General features: G+C 36.4%; 1 protein-coding gene across 2 annotated transcripts in view; it reads left to right on the plus strand.

Moving 5' to 3' along the window:
- Positions 1–4,027: 4,027 nt before the first annotated feature.
- Positions 4,028–16,655, plus strand: part of LOC100368110 (coatomer subunit alpha-like) — a 30,463-nt gene continuing 17,835 nt past the window's right edge. For both annotated transcript variants that reach the window (XM_002731243.4, XM_078012237.2), the window contains exons 1-12: positions 4,028–4,186; positions 9,035–9,148; positions 9,696–9,850; positions 10,662–10,738; positions 12,715–12,824; positions 13,686–13,801; positions 13,893–13,992; positions 14,678–14,813; positions 15,302–15,384; positions 15,489–15,706; positions 15,857–15,932; positions 16,025–16,107. In XM_002731243.4, coding sequence (XP_002731289.1) covers positions 4,147–4,186; positions 9,035–9,148; positions 9,696–9,850; positions 10,662–10,738; positions 12,715–12,824; positions 13,686–13,801; positions 13,893–13,992; positions 14,678–14,813; positions 15,302–15,384; positions 15,489–15,706; positions 15,857–15,932; positions 16,025–16,107 — 1,308 coding nt within the window. In that variant the 5' untranslated portion in view covers positions 4,028–4,146. The remainder of the gene's footprint in view (positions 4,187–9,034; positions 9,149–9,695; positions 9,851–10,661; positions 10,739–12,714; positions 12,825–13,685; positions 13,802–13,892; positions 13,993–14,677; positions 14,814–15,301; positions 15,385–15,488; positions 15,707–15,856; positions 15,933–16,024; positions 16,108–16,655) is intronic.

Consider the following 16,655-nt stretch of genomic DNA (forward strand, 5'->3'; position numbering starts at 1 on the left):
ACAAACTCCTAAATATTATTTAGTGTGTTAGATATTTTGTTATGTTTTGTTAATATGCAAATATATATTTTATATTATTATTATTATTATTATTATTATTATTATTATTATTATTATTATTATTATTATTATTATTATTATTATTATTATTATTGTTATTGTTGTTGTTGTTGTTGATTCAGTAATTTTTAATAGTTTTATGTGAAAATACATTTTTTATATAATATTATAGGTTGACTGTGTCTGTTTTTACACAATCGTGTGTCGCTGTGCATGTGTAAATTGTATTATGCCCTTTTACTTGTTCTTTCGTATTCGACAAATATTTTCATGTCGCGAAAGTTCATTGTTTTTGATTGGTGAACTGTATGGTGTGTCACACGAGATGATATCAGATCGAATCGCGATTATAAAGCGTTATATATTAACAGTGGTTACTTATTAGCTGTTAATAATTATGTTTCTTCCATTGTTATACGCCATATTTAGATACGAGCAAACACGGAAATTCCAGGTTATTATACCATTGAATCGTGTCATGTTAATACGCGTCTTTTTAACAATTCCTTTCATTTGTGCTAAATTATCTATGCATAAAACGTTATATTCCTGTTCTGTTTATGGTTGACATATCATTTATCTGAACCAGGAAGTTGACATTACAAAAAATATCATGATTTCGTTTCGGAAGCGGAAGCAGCATAGAAGGAGGGATATACTTTCTGGAAATTTCTGACACCTCCCTGCCTGATCGTGTAGCGCAGTTTCACTAACAGTTTGTTTATCCGCACAATGAATACACAAATGCACACTATCACCACCACTGCAAACAACAACAAACACTGATATACGGTAGATTATAACAATATCGGTCATCACTGGGGTCATATATACACGAAAGACGGTGCACTTACACTACCTGTTGTTGCACGTATACCGTGTTATCAGCATCACAGACAATCCCAGGTGTGTTAGAACTATACGGTACGTCAACCAATAGGTCTAGTGTAATTTTAGCGATACGAAGAATCCACATATATCGACATTTCAAGTATTTGCTGGGCTGTCTTTATTGTCAGAACTGCGCATGTGCAAGTACTCAGGTGAATCAAAGCAGCACTATCAAATAAATCATGACGTCACATGGTTAGTAGATGCTTAAGTCTTTATATAATATGATAAACAACTATTTGTCTACCTGTAGAGGGCGCAAAGAAAGAAAGATCTTCTACCCCGTACTGTGGTCTAACAGAGGCAGATGTCGTCGCGGACGCATAGTACAGTACTTTTTTAAAGTACAGAACACTATTTTTACATTTCTACCCACGTTCGGTATATGGGGATATGAACTGCTACCGTATTCTTGAAAATGCACATTACACGATTGCACTTAAAAATACAAAGACCTTGGCCGCCGACATCTTGTTGAGAGTGAGAGTCTTGTTTTGCCTTTCAAATAGTCTGCAAATTTCTTCTACCATCGTGCCCACTGTTCTGATAAAGACCATAGCAACACAGAACAGGGTAACAGCGTACACGATAACGGGACGGAGTGGAATACTATGACGGGAAAAACAAGTCTCGTAACCCTCTCGCTCTCACCGAGATCCCGACTGCTTGAAGAATATGCTTGATGAGATAGTATCACTATTGGTCAATTTGAACTGTTGTTGAGACTGTCAAGATCCGTGATGTTATTGTGTTTTTTTAAGGTTTTACACAAACCGCTCTCGAATTCAACACAGCTCACTCATATACATGTGCATTATAATGAGCGCATGCGCGTATTTCGTAAATGGTATATATGTGTCCATATGATCTCTGATGCTGTAGTAACCAAAGCCAATACTAGTACGAGTAAAATACACAATTCCTGTAAACCGCGCCCTCTATTGATGCAACGATTCTGCGAAGTTGCAATGTCTCTTCTGGGTGAATGTAATGTCGTTTAAATGAACCACCATGTTTGGTTGTGTAGTCGATCGTCATCTAGAATATAATAACTCAAAACCCAATATTCATCGACGAACGATCTAAATAATATCGTCGCTATGGACAGCCTTCGTGTCAACCATTTACTTTATGTGAAGCGCTTCTTCTCTAGAGGGCGCAATGTATTTCCAGTCTACATGCCACTTTCCACGCAAGACTGCGCTTCTTCAAATCACCTCTACCACAGCTTGATTATGGATTTATGCAAATCAAGGGTCATTGGTGGGGTTCAAACACGAACTATATTCAAAAATGGCGGAGTTCGCGGGAACTTTAACACATGTAAAAGATGTAACATAAATTCTCTTGGTGATGAGATCATTTTATCCTTCAATGTCCTTCCTTTAAAAGTGAATGGAAAAGACTTTTTGAAGATTGTGATCTCAAGTCTAATTTACCAGATTTTTTTGAGGTGACTAAAAAAGGCAAAAGCCCTTTTAATATACCTTAAAGATACTATCTATAAATCTCCTGATTACAAGTTGCGAGAATCTTGAAGTTATTATTTTAATATTCCTTTATTTTTTCCAGTTTTACTGTTTGTTTTTCAAGTTATTACATTTGTTTATTTATGTATTGTTATTCTCTTTACCTTACTAAATTCTCTGAATGAATACTACTCTGACGTGGAATTGGAACCAAAGCAGATGGAAGTTCTGGAAATTGTATGGGAAGAGAAAGATTTAATAGTTTCCTTGCCAACTGGGTATGGGCCGCCGTCTTGAATAACCGAACAACGCCTGTGTTTTGATATGTGGCTAATTATAGCGTGAAAAGTCATGTGTGGCAGGTATGGCCTGCCTGCGCTAAGAGCTCTGGGATGGAGAGTGTCTACATGGCAAGTGATATTTTATGATTCAGTATACAAAAAACGCCATTTCATGATTTGTTTCACTGGGACGAAGTGTGCAGTAAATAGAATAAATATAGAGACCCGCGCGAAGCCGGAAACCGACCGATTCCCAGACAGTTAGAATACAATTGAATATTAACAATCCGTATGCCACATATTTCGATATTGTACATGTATGATAAAGAGAATGTATCCCAGCATTCAATCGATTTTCGGCGTTATGGTCACGTGGGAAGAAAATCAGGAGAAACTAATATTATAACCAAACAAACAAATAAACAAATTAAATTACTTACTTACGTTTTGATTGCATCATCGTTTCCGAGCAAAATTGGGGGGGGGGGGGCAGTGTCACTAGTAGAACCCTACCAACAGGTATGCAAGGCGCAAAAGTGATCTGTAAATTACGTTTTAAATAGGCAAGGGTGCATTTTCCGCGACATTTTCAAGGGTCAAGGATCCTTTTTTTTTGAAATTCTCAGTAACCAAAGCTATATTTAACCACAGTCCCTCTGCCCGGACTTTGGTTTAACTAACAGGTGGGTTTTCCTTGGAGATTTGTTGAAAAATTATCCCAGAGGGTGGGTGTTTGGGAAATTTGGCCCTCCGGTCCGTGATTTTTATTTAAAGTGAGTGTTTTGCATATCCGTTACAAATAAAATAAGTGATCCCAGACACAAGTGATCCCCAGTACGAGAACGCTTTGCGCCCTCTATAAGCCGCCAACAGCAAGTAGTCATTAAACACAATCTTCAAAAGATATACACAGGAAACAAATAATTTGCTCGAAGAAAATGTAACAAAATATACTTATAAAAGTGGAAAATGTAATTTACATTTTTTCATAATGAAAAAAAAAAATATTATAGCAGAGCATGGTTTCGATCCATGGACCTCTGGGTTATGGGCCCAGCACGCTTCCGCTGCGCCACTCTGCTGTCACGTCTGTAATTGCTTCAATTCTCCTATATATTCAGTGTTGTTAACAAAATTACCCACATTTACTTCATTTGTTATTTTTGGTCCTGATTTTCTACTCTATGTTATTTCACTGTAAATTACTATATGTGAGCGTACAGGAATTGTATGATGTCTCGTTAGTCTGATTTTTAACAGAGACCACCCAACAGGAAGCATTCACTGGAAATCGCTTTACGCAAGGAACTGTGGGTAGACGTGTTCGCAAGTGACGTGGCAGCCATATTGGGATAGGAAGTGTACCGGTTCATTCATAACTTTACTCTGATTTCCGTGGTTCTGCTGTAAATTTCGGAGGCTAGTTCGGCCTGACGAAAGAAATCATGTTGACAAAGTTCGAGACTAAGTCCGCTCGAGTGAAAGGTGGGTATTCACAAAATAGATCGCTACGTAACATTGATGATCGGAGATCCATGCTTCGCTCTGTACACCTTACCATTTCGATCCAGTGTGTATGGGTTTGTACTTGGATCGATTGATAAAAATATATTAATGTGTTTGTTCTTGTTAATTATAAAAATAGTCTAGAGAATCTGTAAATTTAATGCAGATATTAAAAAGACATGTATGTTAAATGGTGCTTTGTTTTGATCGTTGTGATAAATGGTACTGATGAACTAGTACACGTACCTTTATCAGCTGACGTCGGGATAAAACCACGTAATAATATTAAACCGAACTACCAAAACTTTTTTTCGAAACACACACTTAAAATATATAATTCAAATATACGAAATTTATAAATTTTAAATTAATTCCTGTTTGCATAGTCACAATATAACTTGAACTTCAGAGGCATCTGTGCCCTAGCAGTTTGTCTTGGTGCTCTCTGTCTTGAAAAAATGGGTTAATTATTATAATTATTATTATTATGCATAGTAATGTAATGGAAGTGTGGGGTGGTTCCATCATAGTCTATTCTCAACCTTGGCCTGACATCACAGTTTTAAATTTCGCCATGTAAGTCTATAGACTTTCATGTGCTTGCAATAGTGGCTGCATTTTTACGTTACTGACTCTGGCCCGCCCATAGGGCTATGGAGCCTTGTGCGACTGAATACTGGTTGAAATCGAAACGTCGAATTTGTACGTCATGAAAATCACATTTTAAGGCCTGCGAAAATACTCACTGTTTATTTACCTCCAAACAACGACCAGAACCTATTATCGCTGTGAATTGATAAAAGTGGTCATAAAAAATTGACTTTATTTACCGTACGAAACATTTTGGATCCCGGAGTTCATAGCAAATCACACGAGACCTATAATGTTGTACCACGTGACCGGAATCAGGAGATCATTCATTTGTTTTGGATGTTTCACATGACCACAGAACGAGGTTTATTCTGCACTAGGGATTGTGGGATATCAATGGCCGCTGTCTACTGAACATTGCATGCTAGAAGCACGAGACGTTGATACAAAACATGTATGAAATTAACCTGAATATAAAATTAATTAATTCACCATAGTGATCATAACATTGTGGTTGTAGATAATTTTAAACTTGTACAATGTAGTTTGGAATAGTTTCTCAAGTTGTAAATAACAAAATGAACAATTTAGTAGCAAGTATTGTCAACTTTCTGTTATAGCATAGTAGCTTTCAAGAAAAAAGTGGTTAAAACTTTTTAAAAAGTGTTAGAATTAACGCCAATACATCATACCTTGAGCTTTATTCATAATAATGATATTTGCTTCCGAAACATGTTCTTTGCAATATCCGATATTCAGAGCAGTGTTCTCCACAAGGGGTTTTAGGCGGGCCATCAAGTTTTACGGCCGCCCAGTAACTCAACACTCGCCCACCAACGTACATCCAGCTGAAGTTATTTGTAAAATGCTTGCATTGTTCTTCCCAAGCCTAAACAAAAGAGTAGTTGCCCAACCCTTTATTTTGCTATTGTTTCAAGAGTCCAAACATAAACAATGACCACTGGAAGTCTGCAAGCAGTTATCAAGCGTATTCATGGCAATGTGTCAATCGCCTGAATTCATTGTCGCCAGACATTGTTGCCACTTATTGCTCACAATACGCAACTACAGTGGTTTCAATTTACAGCTGTATTTTTAATAATCGCCTTCTGATCACGAAAGAAAGAAGTAAATACGAACAAAATGTATATGCACAGAAAATAAACAAATATATTAGCAGATTGCATGTAAAATTGAACAAAAATTAAAATTCTAGCCGTATTTACAACGTTCGCTCGATTTTCATCATGAAAACAGCATGGAGAAGGCAAACTGGTGACCTTTGGGCCTACCCCATTCAACGACCATCGGCCACCCACCGCTGTTGGCACTTTAACGATTAAGTATCTAAGTTGTACTGAATTCGAAAAGCGGTAATAAACATCAAACATGGCTGCCGTATTAGTTTACCGCGAGTATTTGTAATTGAATAATATTTTAGTTATCTTTTCCACGTAATTTTTTCAATTTATCCATTGTTTATGTCTAATCTTTCGAGAACATAGCAGATTCTCTTATTTTGCCGATTGCTAGCATTTTTTCTTGAATTCCAAAACATTGTTTGAAAACGCAACGTATCGTGACCATACATGTGTAAATGCATCTTACCGTCCGTCGGCACGGGTGAGTACTGATGCCACAAATAAAAACGGGTTTTGTTTTGACAAATCGTCCGTTTTGGTTTGGGGGACAAATCACCTCGTATATTTTCTACATTATAACTCAATTATGTTTTGTACCAGCTATTTTGGATTGTGGAGAACACTTCAGAAGATGGTTGAAATTGTGGGCAGTGTCACACTGTATTCTGATTTGTTAATCACATTCTTGACCCATCTGATTAACCCTTTGCGCCCCAATGCGGCCATATACGGCCGCTTATTTCTGACCAAAGATAACCCAATCCGGCCGTAAAAGGCCACCCGTTAATGCGCTGTCAAAATCCCAATGCGGCCGTAAACGGCCGGTATTTCATAGATTGAAACAGAAGTTGATTCTGATCTCCCATGATCTTTGCATGAAAAAATAAATTGTTGATGAAAATAATTAGAAATACAGGTACGTTCAGACTGAAAATTATATACGAATTGTCCTCGTACTTTTCTTGTACAACGGGTTTTTCGGACGGTGTCTGTGAAGAGCTGTGACAATTTGCATAAATAAACAAACACAGCGGCATGTTTGGTGAAAGTTCATTTATTCTACCGCAGTTTTTATCCAAAATAAACGCATAATACATATAAAATTTATATTCATCTGAACTGGAAACATTATTTAAATAAATTACCTATATAAAATGTTGTTTTTCCTTGTTGGCGAGTTTTTAATGTCGAAAAATCAGACTGTCATCGCAATCAGTCTTGCGTGCCAGCAGAGGTCAACACGTGAAAATTGCCGTAGTCGCTGGTTCCGTAAAAAAGGCATCCCAGTTTCGTTGCTATTTTTCACTGCAAGTCCTTATTTCGCCTCTGTTGTATTTCCACTGGATATCCATGTATTTTTTTCATTCACAGTATTCAAATATCGCTTTAAAATGGGGGCTTTAAACGGGAATATCCAATGACCTCTGTAGGCCAAACGACACTGTCATCAATTACCGTTGGTTTGAATATTTAAACACGATCACTGTGTCGTTGCCCCGGTAATTCCCGCCCTACTGTTCCATATGTATATTCCTAATAAAGAATCCTGCCAAATAAGGAATACTTCTTCCGAATATATGAATAAATTACACACTAATTTGACTGTGGCGGGAATATGCAAGGTTTTTCAGTGGTTGACAGACACGATCATTCAGTTGACCTCCACTGCGTATTTGCATTTGTTTGTAAACACAGCTGACTTGTAATCGAACGAATTAAATTCCTGTCGAGTATTTTTGGATTTTTTATGCAATTATTCACAACTATTTGTGTGATACGTTTAAAGTTTTAACTCAGTGATGAATTTCCAAACTGTGAGCGAACAGCAGACTGCGGGCCCCAGTACCGGGATGCAACAACAACCGGCCGACTCGGAGCTGTCATCGCAAACTGATCGTGACGCAATTCTGAGATTTTTCGATGAGTCTGATTCAGACACTGAGTTTGAAGGCTTTACAGTGGAAGAAATAGACGAAGGGAGATTGAGATGTGAATTGCTATGCCAAAATACCAACTGTGGCAGTGGCAGTGACATCGATCCTAATGAACTGTTAGACTTGCTGAATGCCGATGCCGACAGTGACTCGGACTCTGATGCCGATGACATCGCCAATACACCAAACATCTGGTCAAATGAAAGGACCGAAGTGAACATTCCAGCACATGACGACCAGTTTTCAGGACCAAGACATGGTGTTGGTTTCGACGGGGAACCACTGGATTTTTTTAAATTATATTTTACGGACGATTTTTTTGGATTTGTTGGTCGGGGAAACAAATAAATACGCAAGACCATGGTTTATAGTTCCATGGCTAGACATAGACAGGAAGTTACCGAGCGCGTAGACCGGCATTGGTATGAAACGGACAGAGATGAAATGAGTGCCTATTTTGGTGTTATCATAAATTAGAAACCAAGTGAATTGTAAATAAAATGTGTGGTTTTTTTTTAAATGAAATGAAACTACAGTGTCCTAGTCTTCTTTTCCCTGTGTACATGTCAACCTACCTGGCTCACACTGAATTAGTAAAAAGTTTTGGGTAATGGGAGTACAAATATGCAAATTAGTAATGGGCCCTGCAACATTGTTGCAACAAAGTATCTATGGTGTGCAAAGGGTTAAAAGACGCCATGGCAGATCAACTCGTGCCGAAGAAAACATGGCAGTTCTAACCTTATGTATAGAATTGGTTGATCGATGTTCTAGAATATTCACTCATAAATCTAAAAGTTCACATATTATTCATAGCGAACACAAATAATCATTGTGTATGTCAGTTTTCTAGATAATCGGGTTTTTTATTTTTCCATCGTTTTTAATACTGCATACCATCCCTCAACAGTGTTTGCTCTCATTAATAATTGCCTGAATTAGCATTGAATCATTGGTGCGAGAAGAAAAAATGGACAAAAGAACAATTCTGTGATTGATCAAAATTTGAATAAGTAAAAAATAACGTATTATTTACTAAATCATTAAAATATTACTTATTTGGACCATAGGAACACGTCTGCTATTAGAGCAAATACGATATTTGGATTTTGGTCGTAAAACGTACGCTTGTCTTTATTGCCTTCTTACCTTTTTTATAGGATTGTCGTTTCATCCAAAAAGACCGTGGATATTAACTAGTTTACATAATGGAATTATTCAACTGTGGGATTATCGTATGTGTACTCTATTAGACAAATTTGATGAGCATGATGGTAAGTAATAGGCCACTTTCACTGAGATATCATGATTTCTGTGTGAAATCAGAAGTGAAAACAGGACAGACAATGGTTATAGAGGCGTCAAAACATAACGTGGGATTCGAGAAACTCAAAACCTTTTTCAGGCATTTCCCTGCTTAATAATGTGCTTATACACATAATGGTCAGTTTTTATGAAGTAAAGATATCTAAATACAATATTTTGAAAGGTAGGCAATTTGATGATTTTGATATAGACGTTTGATTAACGTCTTTCATGATTTACGCATGATCTTGAATTGTACAGAAAATCATCTATTTCACAGGATTTGATGTATATTGTTAAAATCACAGAAATGTTGCCAAAACAAATTTGAATTTTTTTTTCTTTCAATTTTCCCTCTGAACCAGACTGTTCCACAACAGCTTGTGGAGAGTCTGTTGAAATACAGTGGTGCGCGTTATAGCAACATAGAGGCTTCTGTGATGCTGCTCGTCCCCGTAAATGGGATCATCATCGTACAGGCGCATCATCCATCAATGTTTTGCTTTTCACCAACAGGTCCAGTACGTGGTATTTGTTTTCACAACCAACAGCCATTGTTTGTCTCTGGTGGTGATGACTACAAGATAAAAGTCTGGAACTACAAACTACGAAGATGTCTCTTTACCTTACTTGGACATTTAGATTATATTAGAACTACTTATTTTCATCATGTAAGTACGTTGTTACTGTTCAGAGAGTTGGGGGGGCTTATTCAAATGTATGCTAATTAAAGCAGTCTATAAGTTATGATTCAGTTCTCTATGGACAGTGACTTGGGGAGCCTTATTCAAATGATATGCTAATTATAATGCTGAATTGTTATACATGTATGACTTGGGAGAGCAAATCAAAGCAGTCTGAAAGTTCCTCTTTAGGCCCAAATTGTCTGTGAATTGAAGGTTATTCAAATTATAATATGAATAATAATTATTATACATCTGTCATCGTATCGTAATTTTGCAGTATTTTCATCCTACCATATTAGAAAATACAAATTCCAAATATGGAATGATTACGCGCGTCAGCGTCCTCTAATAATAAAAACAAACATGGCTGCCACCAGGGTTTGATTGCACTCCGCACAAAGAAGTTTGCTGATTCTATTCTAAACTTTTTGGATTTCGACATTCCTGTGGTGTATCCTTGGTAGGAAAAGATGTATAATAAGGTTATTACGAAGATACCTCAAAGTATGCACTCACACAGTACACTGTCGCATCGACCTCCACTGCACGTCGGTCGATACTCCCGGTGTACTGTATCCTCGTAATAATCTCATATCATTATTAAAGACAGGAATGGATAAATTTGTTACTTTCATTTCACAATTGCCAATCTTTTTACTGTATGTGAATAAGAATGAGCCTTTAAGTAAAACTCTTTGGATGTGGTTCTGTTGGCACAATCGTTAATCACATAATCAGTTACTTAGCTTTTCTGTTGTTCAAATTAAACTGATTGATTTTTCTTTTTTTTTTTTAGGAATACCCTTGGATACTGAGTGCTTCTGATGACCAGACAATTCGAATCTGGAACTGGCAAAGCAGAAACTGTATTTGGTAAGTCAGTGTCATCATCACTTGACACAACTGAGAAGTTAACTTCTTATCGTTTCGATTTAAACAGTTAAAAAACTTGATTAATGCAGTGTCTTCAGGTAGTATATTTATTAAGTCGCTGTGAAGTGGGTTGAAAAATCTTTTTCTTTTTTTTTCTGTTTCTGGTTACACTTGACCTATTTCATATGCTGAACAACATGCTAATATCAGTTTATTAGTCCCCGTTCGGACGTAGTTCGAAAACGGGGACTTATGTTTTGCCCTGTGTGCGTCCGTGCGTGCGTCCGTGATCACCTGCATCTCGAACATGCATGGACCGATTAAGTTCAAACTTCACTCATACATCACACATTATATGGGACATATGCACATGCATTGTTTTCATGATCCGATTAACGATAGCCGAATAGCGGCCATTTTAAGGCCGAAAATGCATCAAAATCGCACATTTTCACCATTCCGGACCCGGATCTCAGTTATGCATGGACGGATTTTGTTCAAATTTGGTACATACATTAAACATAATAGGACCTTGATGCACGTCATTTTTTGGGGGGAGATCGGGTTTGAAATGGCCGACTGGCGGCCATTTTGTTTTAAAAAATTCAGTTCTGGATTCGTATCTGAGACATGCTTGGATTGATCGAGTTCAAACTTCACACACACAAGGTACATCATGTCACAAATATGTATGTGCATTTGTTTCATGATCTCATTAACGATAGCCAAATGGCGGCCGCTTTAAGGCCGAAAATGCATTGAAATCGCACATTTTCACCATTCCGAACCCGGATCTCAGTTATGCATGGACGGATTTTGTTCAAATTTGGTACATACATTAAACATAATAGGACCTTGATGCATGTCTTTTTTTTTTTGGATCAAGTTCGAAATGGCCGACTGGCGGCCATTTTGTTAAAGAATTCAGTTCTGGATCCATATCCAAGACATGTCTGGATTGATATCAAGTTCAAACTTCACACACACATGGTACATCATGTCACAAATAGATATGTGCATTTGTTTCATGATCCGCTTAACAATAGCTGAATGATGGCTATTTTAAGGCCGAAAATGCATCAAAATCATGTATTTTCACAATTTCGGAACCAGATCTCAGTCATGCATGGATGGATTTTGTCCAGATTTAGTACAATGTGTTGTACATATGCAGGTGCATTTCGGTCATGATCTGCTTTGAATGTATATGTCACTCAAATATGAACGGAACGGGGACGTGTCATTGACAATGACTTGTTTTTCACGTTCTAATTTTTCTTGATTAGGAGAATTGTCAAATTATATAGCAATAACATTTTACTGGCAGCATGCAGGGACTCTCAAAAACTACTATTATTTTGCTGTGAAGATTTTTAAAATTATCTAATTCCCAAAAAAATTACTTGCAGAACACCTGTTTGGTGTCACCAGAGTTTGATGTGAAACATTTAAAATTATCACAACTAGCATTATTGCCTTTTATCAAAATCTTTTATTTACAGTCACCGTTTTTAAAATTTAACCTGAAAAAAAATTTTCATAAAAATTGATGAAAACATGTACATGTCGCTAATAAGAAATAGTGGTTACAGTATGAAATATTTTTATATTTACATTAAAGCGGGGGAATCGTTCCTGCGCAGGCGTCAGTTGGTCATTCTTTACAAACAATCTTCTACCCATGAGCCTTTGCATTTTTAGCGCGTGTTGTTATCGTCGCTTGGGACTCAATTCTCGCGTGTGCACAGGTGACAACTCTCTCGCTTTAAGTTTTACAATTATTTTCAATCAGCCAGTGTCAAACGTTGTTAATTTGTAATGCATGTTGTTGGTAGACCATCAGTATTTATGTGATGTCATACCTTAATTTATTCGCAATGAAATAAACAGATCTATTTGTTTTGGTGCCACCCAATCCTTACATTGTATGTCGTAACAGACAATCATTCTTGTGTTTTTTGCGTTTTGAATCGCAGTGTTCTGACTGGTCATAATCACTATGTAATGTGCGCTAACTTTCATCCTGCTGAAGATCTGGTTGTATCGGCATCGCTAGATCAAACCGTACGAGTTTGGGATATTTCAGGTAATCATGTTGCAATGGAGTGATTCCGTTGAAGTGTCTTGTTAAAGTTATTATTTTTACCTGACTTTCTCGTGTTAGTCTTTGAAATCAATACATGTCATGTAACATGGTGTGTGTTTGTAATAATAGTATACGATAAATGAAAAATTTGTTCTAACTAAAAAAAAAGTCCTAGGTGGTTTTTCCACATATGCATAGATTGAACATCATAACATTTGACCACATGAGTGTTCATTTCATACCACAAACGTAATTTTGGATCAGTATTAGGCCATTCAATCATAATTTCTGTTTTAAAATTGTGAAAATAAAAAAAAATAAAAACTGAAAAAAAAGACAATTTATTTTCAACATTATGAGACCCAGAAACAAATCTTTTTCATTTAAAACCTTGCATGGAAAATAAGAAATATAAAATAACTCAGTTCATGGTTTTTTAAATTTTGATACATTTATCTGATATAGAGCATACAATTGCTAAAATAATACATGTGCACTGTGTTTGTGTTTTGATTAACAAATGTAGAAAATATACCCATTTTAATCTGCTGCTTACTGTAAAATACTTTATTTTACCTGGACTTTTTGGGTGTTTTGTATGGAATTTATTTTTACCCATATTTGGCAAATTGAATATAAAATATAGGAAAAAAAGTATATTCGCTGGATTTTATTTTTCAAAGAATTATTCCTTCAGCAAAAATAGCGAAAATTAATTCCCAGGGAAAATAAAGCATTTTACAGTATGTCTGAAAACATGTCTGTAAACATTGATAACCAATAGTCTGTAGTATTAGCTATAATGTCCAGTTATACAAATTGCAGACATAGACACTAATCAGATTTTTTAATTTTCCCAAGGGTTGAGAAAGAAGAATGTAGCGCCAGGTCCAGGCGGATTAGATGATCATCTCAAGACGCCAGGGCAGATGGATTTGTTTGGCTCCTCGGATGCTGTGGTCAAACACGTACTGGAAGTAAGTTTTGATTCATTCCAGGAGGAAATATTTATACTTTTATGTTCCAGTCTTTTATTTGTATGTACTAATATGATGTCGCTTTGTGTAGGGTCATGACAGAGGTGTTAATTGGGTGTCATTCCATCCCACGATGCCGTTGATCGTATCCGGTGCTGATGATAGATACATTAAACTATGGAGAATGAACGGTAAGTTGGTAACAGTTGAATTCATATCGGTGATCATTCTCTGCTCAAGTCACTGAATTTTAATTTTTTTTATGTATTTCAGATCTAAATTATTAAATGTATGAACAAATTTAAATTCTAAGCAAAAGATAACAAAAAACGTTTATGCTGGTGCATCAACAAATTTGGCAGGGAAAAAAAGTATCTAAGTTATAAGTGTTTTTGTAGGAGTCAAAATAGAATCTTCTCGTAAAATCGAGTTGAGTCAGTCAAAATGGACTCTTCCCCTAAAATGAAGTTGTGTCAGTATGTTGAAGTCTTTAAGAAAACATTAAATTGTATGGAGTGTAGATGACTTGATGCATAAACAAAAATGTTGCGGCCTTTGATTTTCTTCGTTTTTTCACTTGAATGAATTTCATTTTACCAAATTACCAACTATAATCAAAATCACTATAAAAATGTAGGTTTTGTTGGTGTTGCACCAGTCAGTGAATAAGCACAACTAGTTTCATCATGGTAGATCTCTGAGCATCAATGACCTATTATAGCGACTTCGAGTCCACACTGATAGGTTGTACAAAACATAACAATTTGAGTAACGATTCTGATAAGTTTATGAAGCAGTCACAAGCGCAAATGCATCACTATGTAGCAACCTACGTGATGCGAATAATACATGTTGTTAATTTCATTTTGTCCATAGACGCTAAGGCTTGGGAGGTGGACACATGCCGTGGTCATTACAACAATGTATCTTGTGTTATATTTCATCCGAGACAAGAATTGATCATCAGTAACTCAGAGGATAAGAGCATTAGAGTCTGGGATATGTCCAAACGGTAAGAATCACAGCGTTGTGTGGAGATTTGTTTTATTCTAATACAGTCAAACCTGTGTATAGTGACTATCCAGGGGACTTCATTAAAATGGTCTTTATAGACAGGTGGTCTTTATATGGAGATTGAATTATGTTTCCCCAAGTCATTAATTTGACATATTTGTCCAGAAAATAATGAGATGGTACAGTTTGCTAAAAAACACATTATTTGAGTTGATGAAAATCAAATAAGTTTGACTCTTGACACTGAAAAATTGTTTAATAAATTGGTCTCTAAACAAGGCAAATCGGCGAAAATATTGAACATAAGAATAGGTGGTCTTTATTTATACACAGGTTGTCGTTTTAGAGTGTATTGTATCCCCATGTGGGGGGAGGGTTGGGTGTGACATGAACAAAATTTGCATAGTAGGGTATGGGTACGGTTACACAGCATGTTTGTTAAAATATGTTTCTTATTGTAACTTTGATGGCACTTGTATATTTCAGGACTGGTATCCACACATTCCGTCGTGAACACGATAGATTCTGGATCATTACGGGCCACCCTACTTTGAATTTATTTGCAGCTGGTAAGTCAACAGATAAATTCTATGAATTCAACGAGAAATTGACTTTAAAATATTCTAAAGATATTACATGATTTTTTATGGGTTTTATTCTGAAACGTTTACAGGGCACGACAGTGGTATGATTATATTTAAATTGGAACGTGAACGCCCGGCCCATGCTGTGCACGGCAATCTGTTGTACTATGTGAAAGATCGTTATTTGCGTAAACTGGATTTCACCACTTCTAAGGACGTTCCTGTCATGCAGCTGAGAGGGGGTACGAAGACGGCCCCGTACAGCATGTCGTACAACCCCGCTGAGAACTCAGTGCTTCTTTGTAATGTAAGTATTGCTGTTGTTTTTTATCGCTCCTGTCTTCATATTTGATTTCACACACAGCACGGGATCTCGCAGTGAACGAATAATGGTCTATTTACTCACAAATCTAGATAATGTGTATAGTATATAATAATAATTCTTTACATTTCTTAGAGAGCCAGTAACATAGACAACAGTACCTATGACTTGTACAGTATTCCTAAAGACTCTGACTCGCAGAATCCTGATGGTATGTTAGTTATTCTTCATTATATTCCAACCGAAAAGTTGTATCAAGGTCTCGTGTTTCATTTCTGATTATCTAACATTGTTTTATTTCAGCCCCCGAAGGTAAGAGGTCATCGGGACTGACCAGTGTGTGGGTTGCCAGAAATCGATTTGCAGTATTAGATCGAACACACACGGTGAGTTTTTAATACAACTTGGTATGCTACATATATGTGTAATGCCACTGGTAGGGTTCTCAACAGACAGGAAACAATTACTCCATGGTTTTTATTTTTTGAACCAGGTTTTGACTCTCATGGGATGAATTGTCTCATAAAAATATATAAAAAATACAAGTGACATTTTATAAGTGTAGAATAAAATTCAAACATAATTAACAATCAAGTAGATTGTCTCCACTACAAGGCAAACAAAGTACTGAATTCAGGGCTCATACCACTAATTGAAACTCTGTAGACGACAATGTTAACATATGACGAGATTGCTATATGAAAATGACGAACAAAGTTGAAAACATGGCTCAAAAATGAGAAATCAACATGCCAGTAATCAACCACATGAAAAAACATAACATGTTGGCCAGCTCAAACTCTTACAAATCTCAGGTAAACAAGACACACCTACTGTATTTGGATTGCACCTAGAGAAATCACTGGAAAAACACCAAGATTAGAACATCCAAATACACACAGAATAAACCCACAGGTACACAGCCGCTAAGTAG

This window comes from Saccoglossus kowalevskii, chromosome 5 (assembly GCF_978046115.1).
Source record: "Saccoglossus kowalevskii chromosome 5, keSacKowa6.1, whole genome shotgun sequence".
Lineage (NCBI taxonomy): Eukaryota > Metazoa > Hemichordata > Enteropneusta > Harrimaniidae > Saccoglossus > Saccoglossus kowalevskii.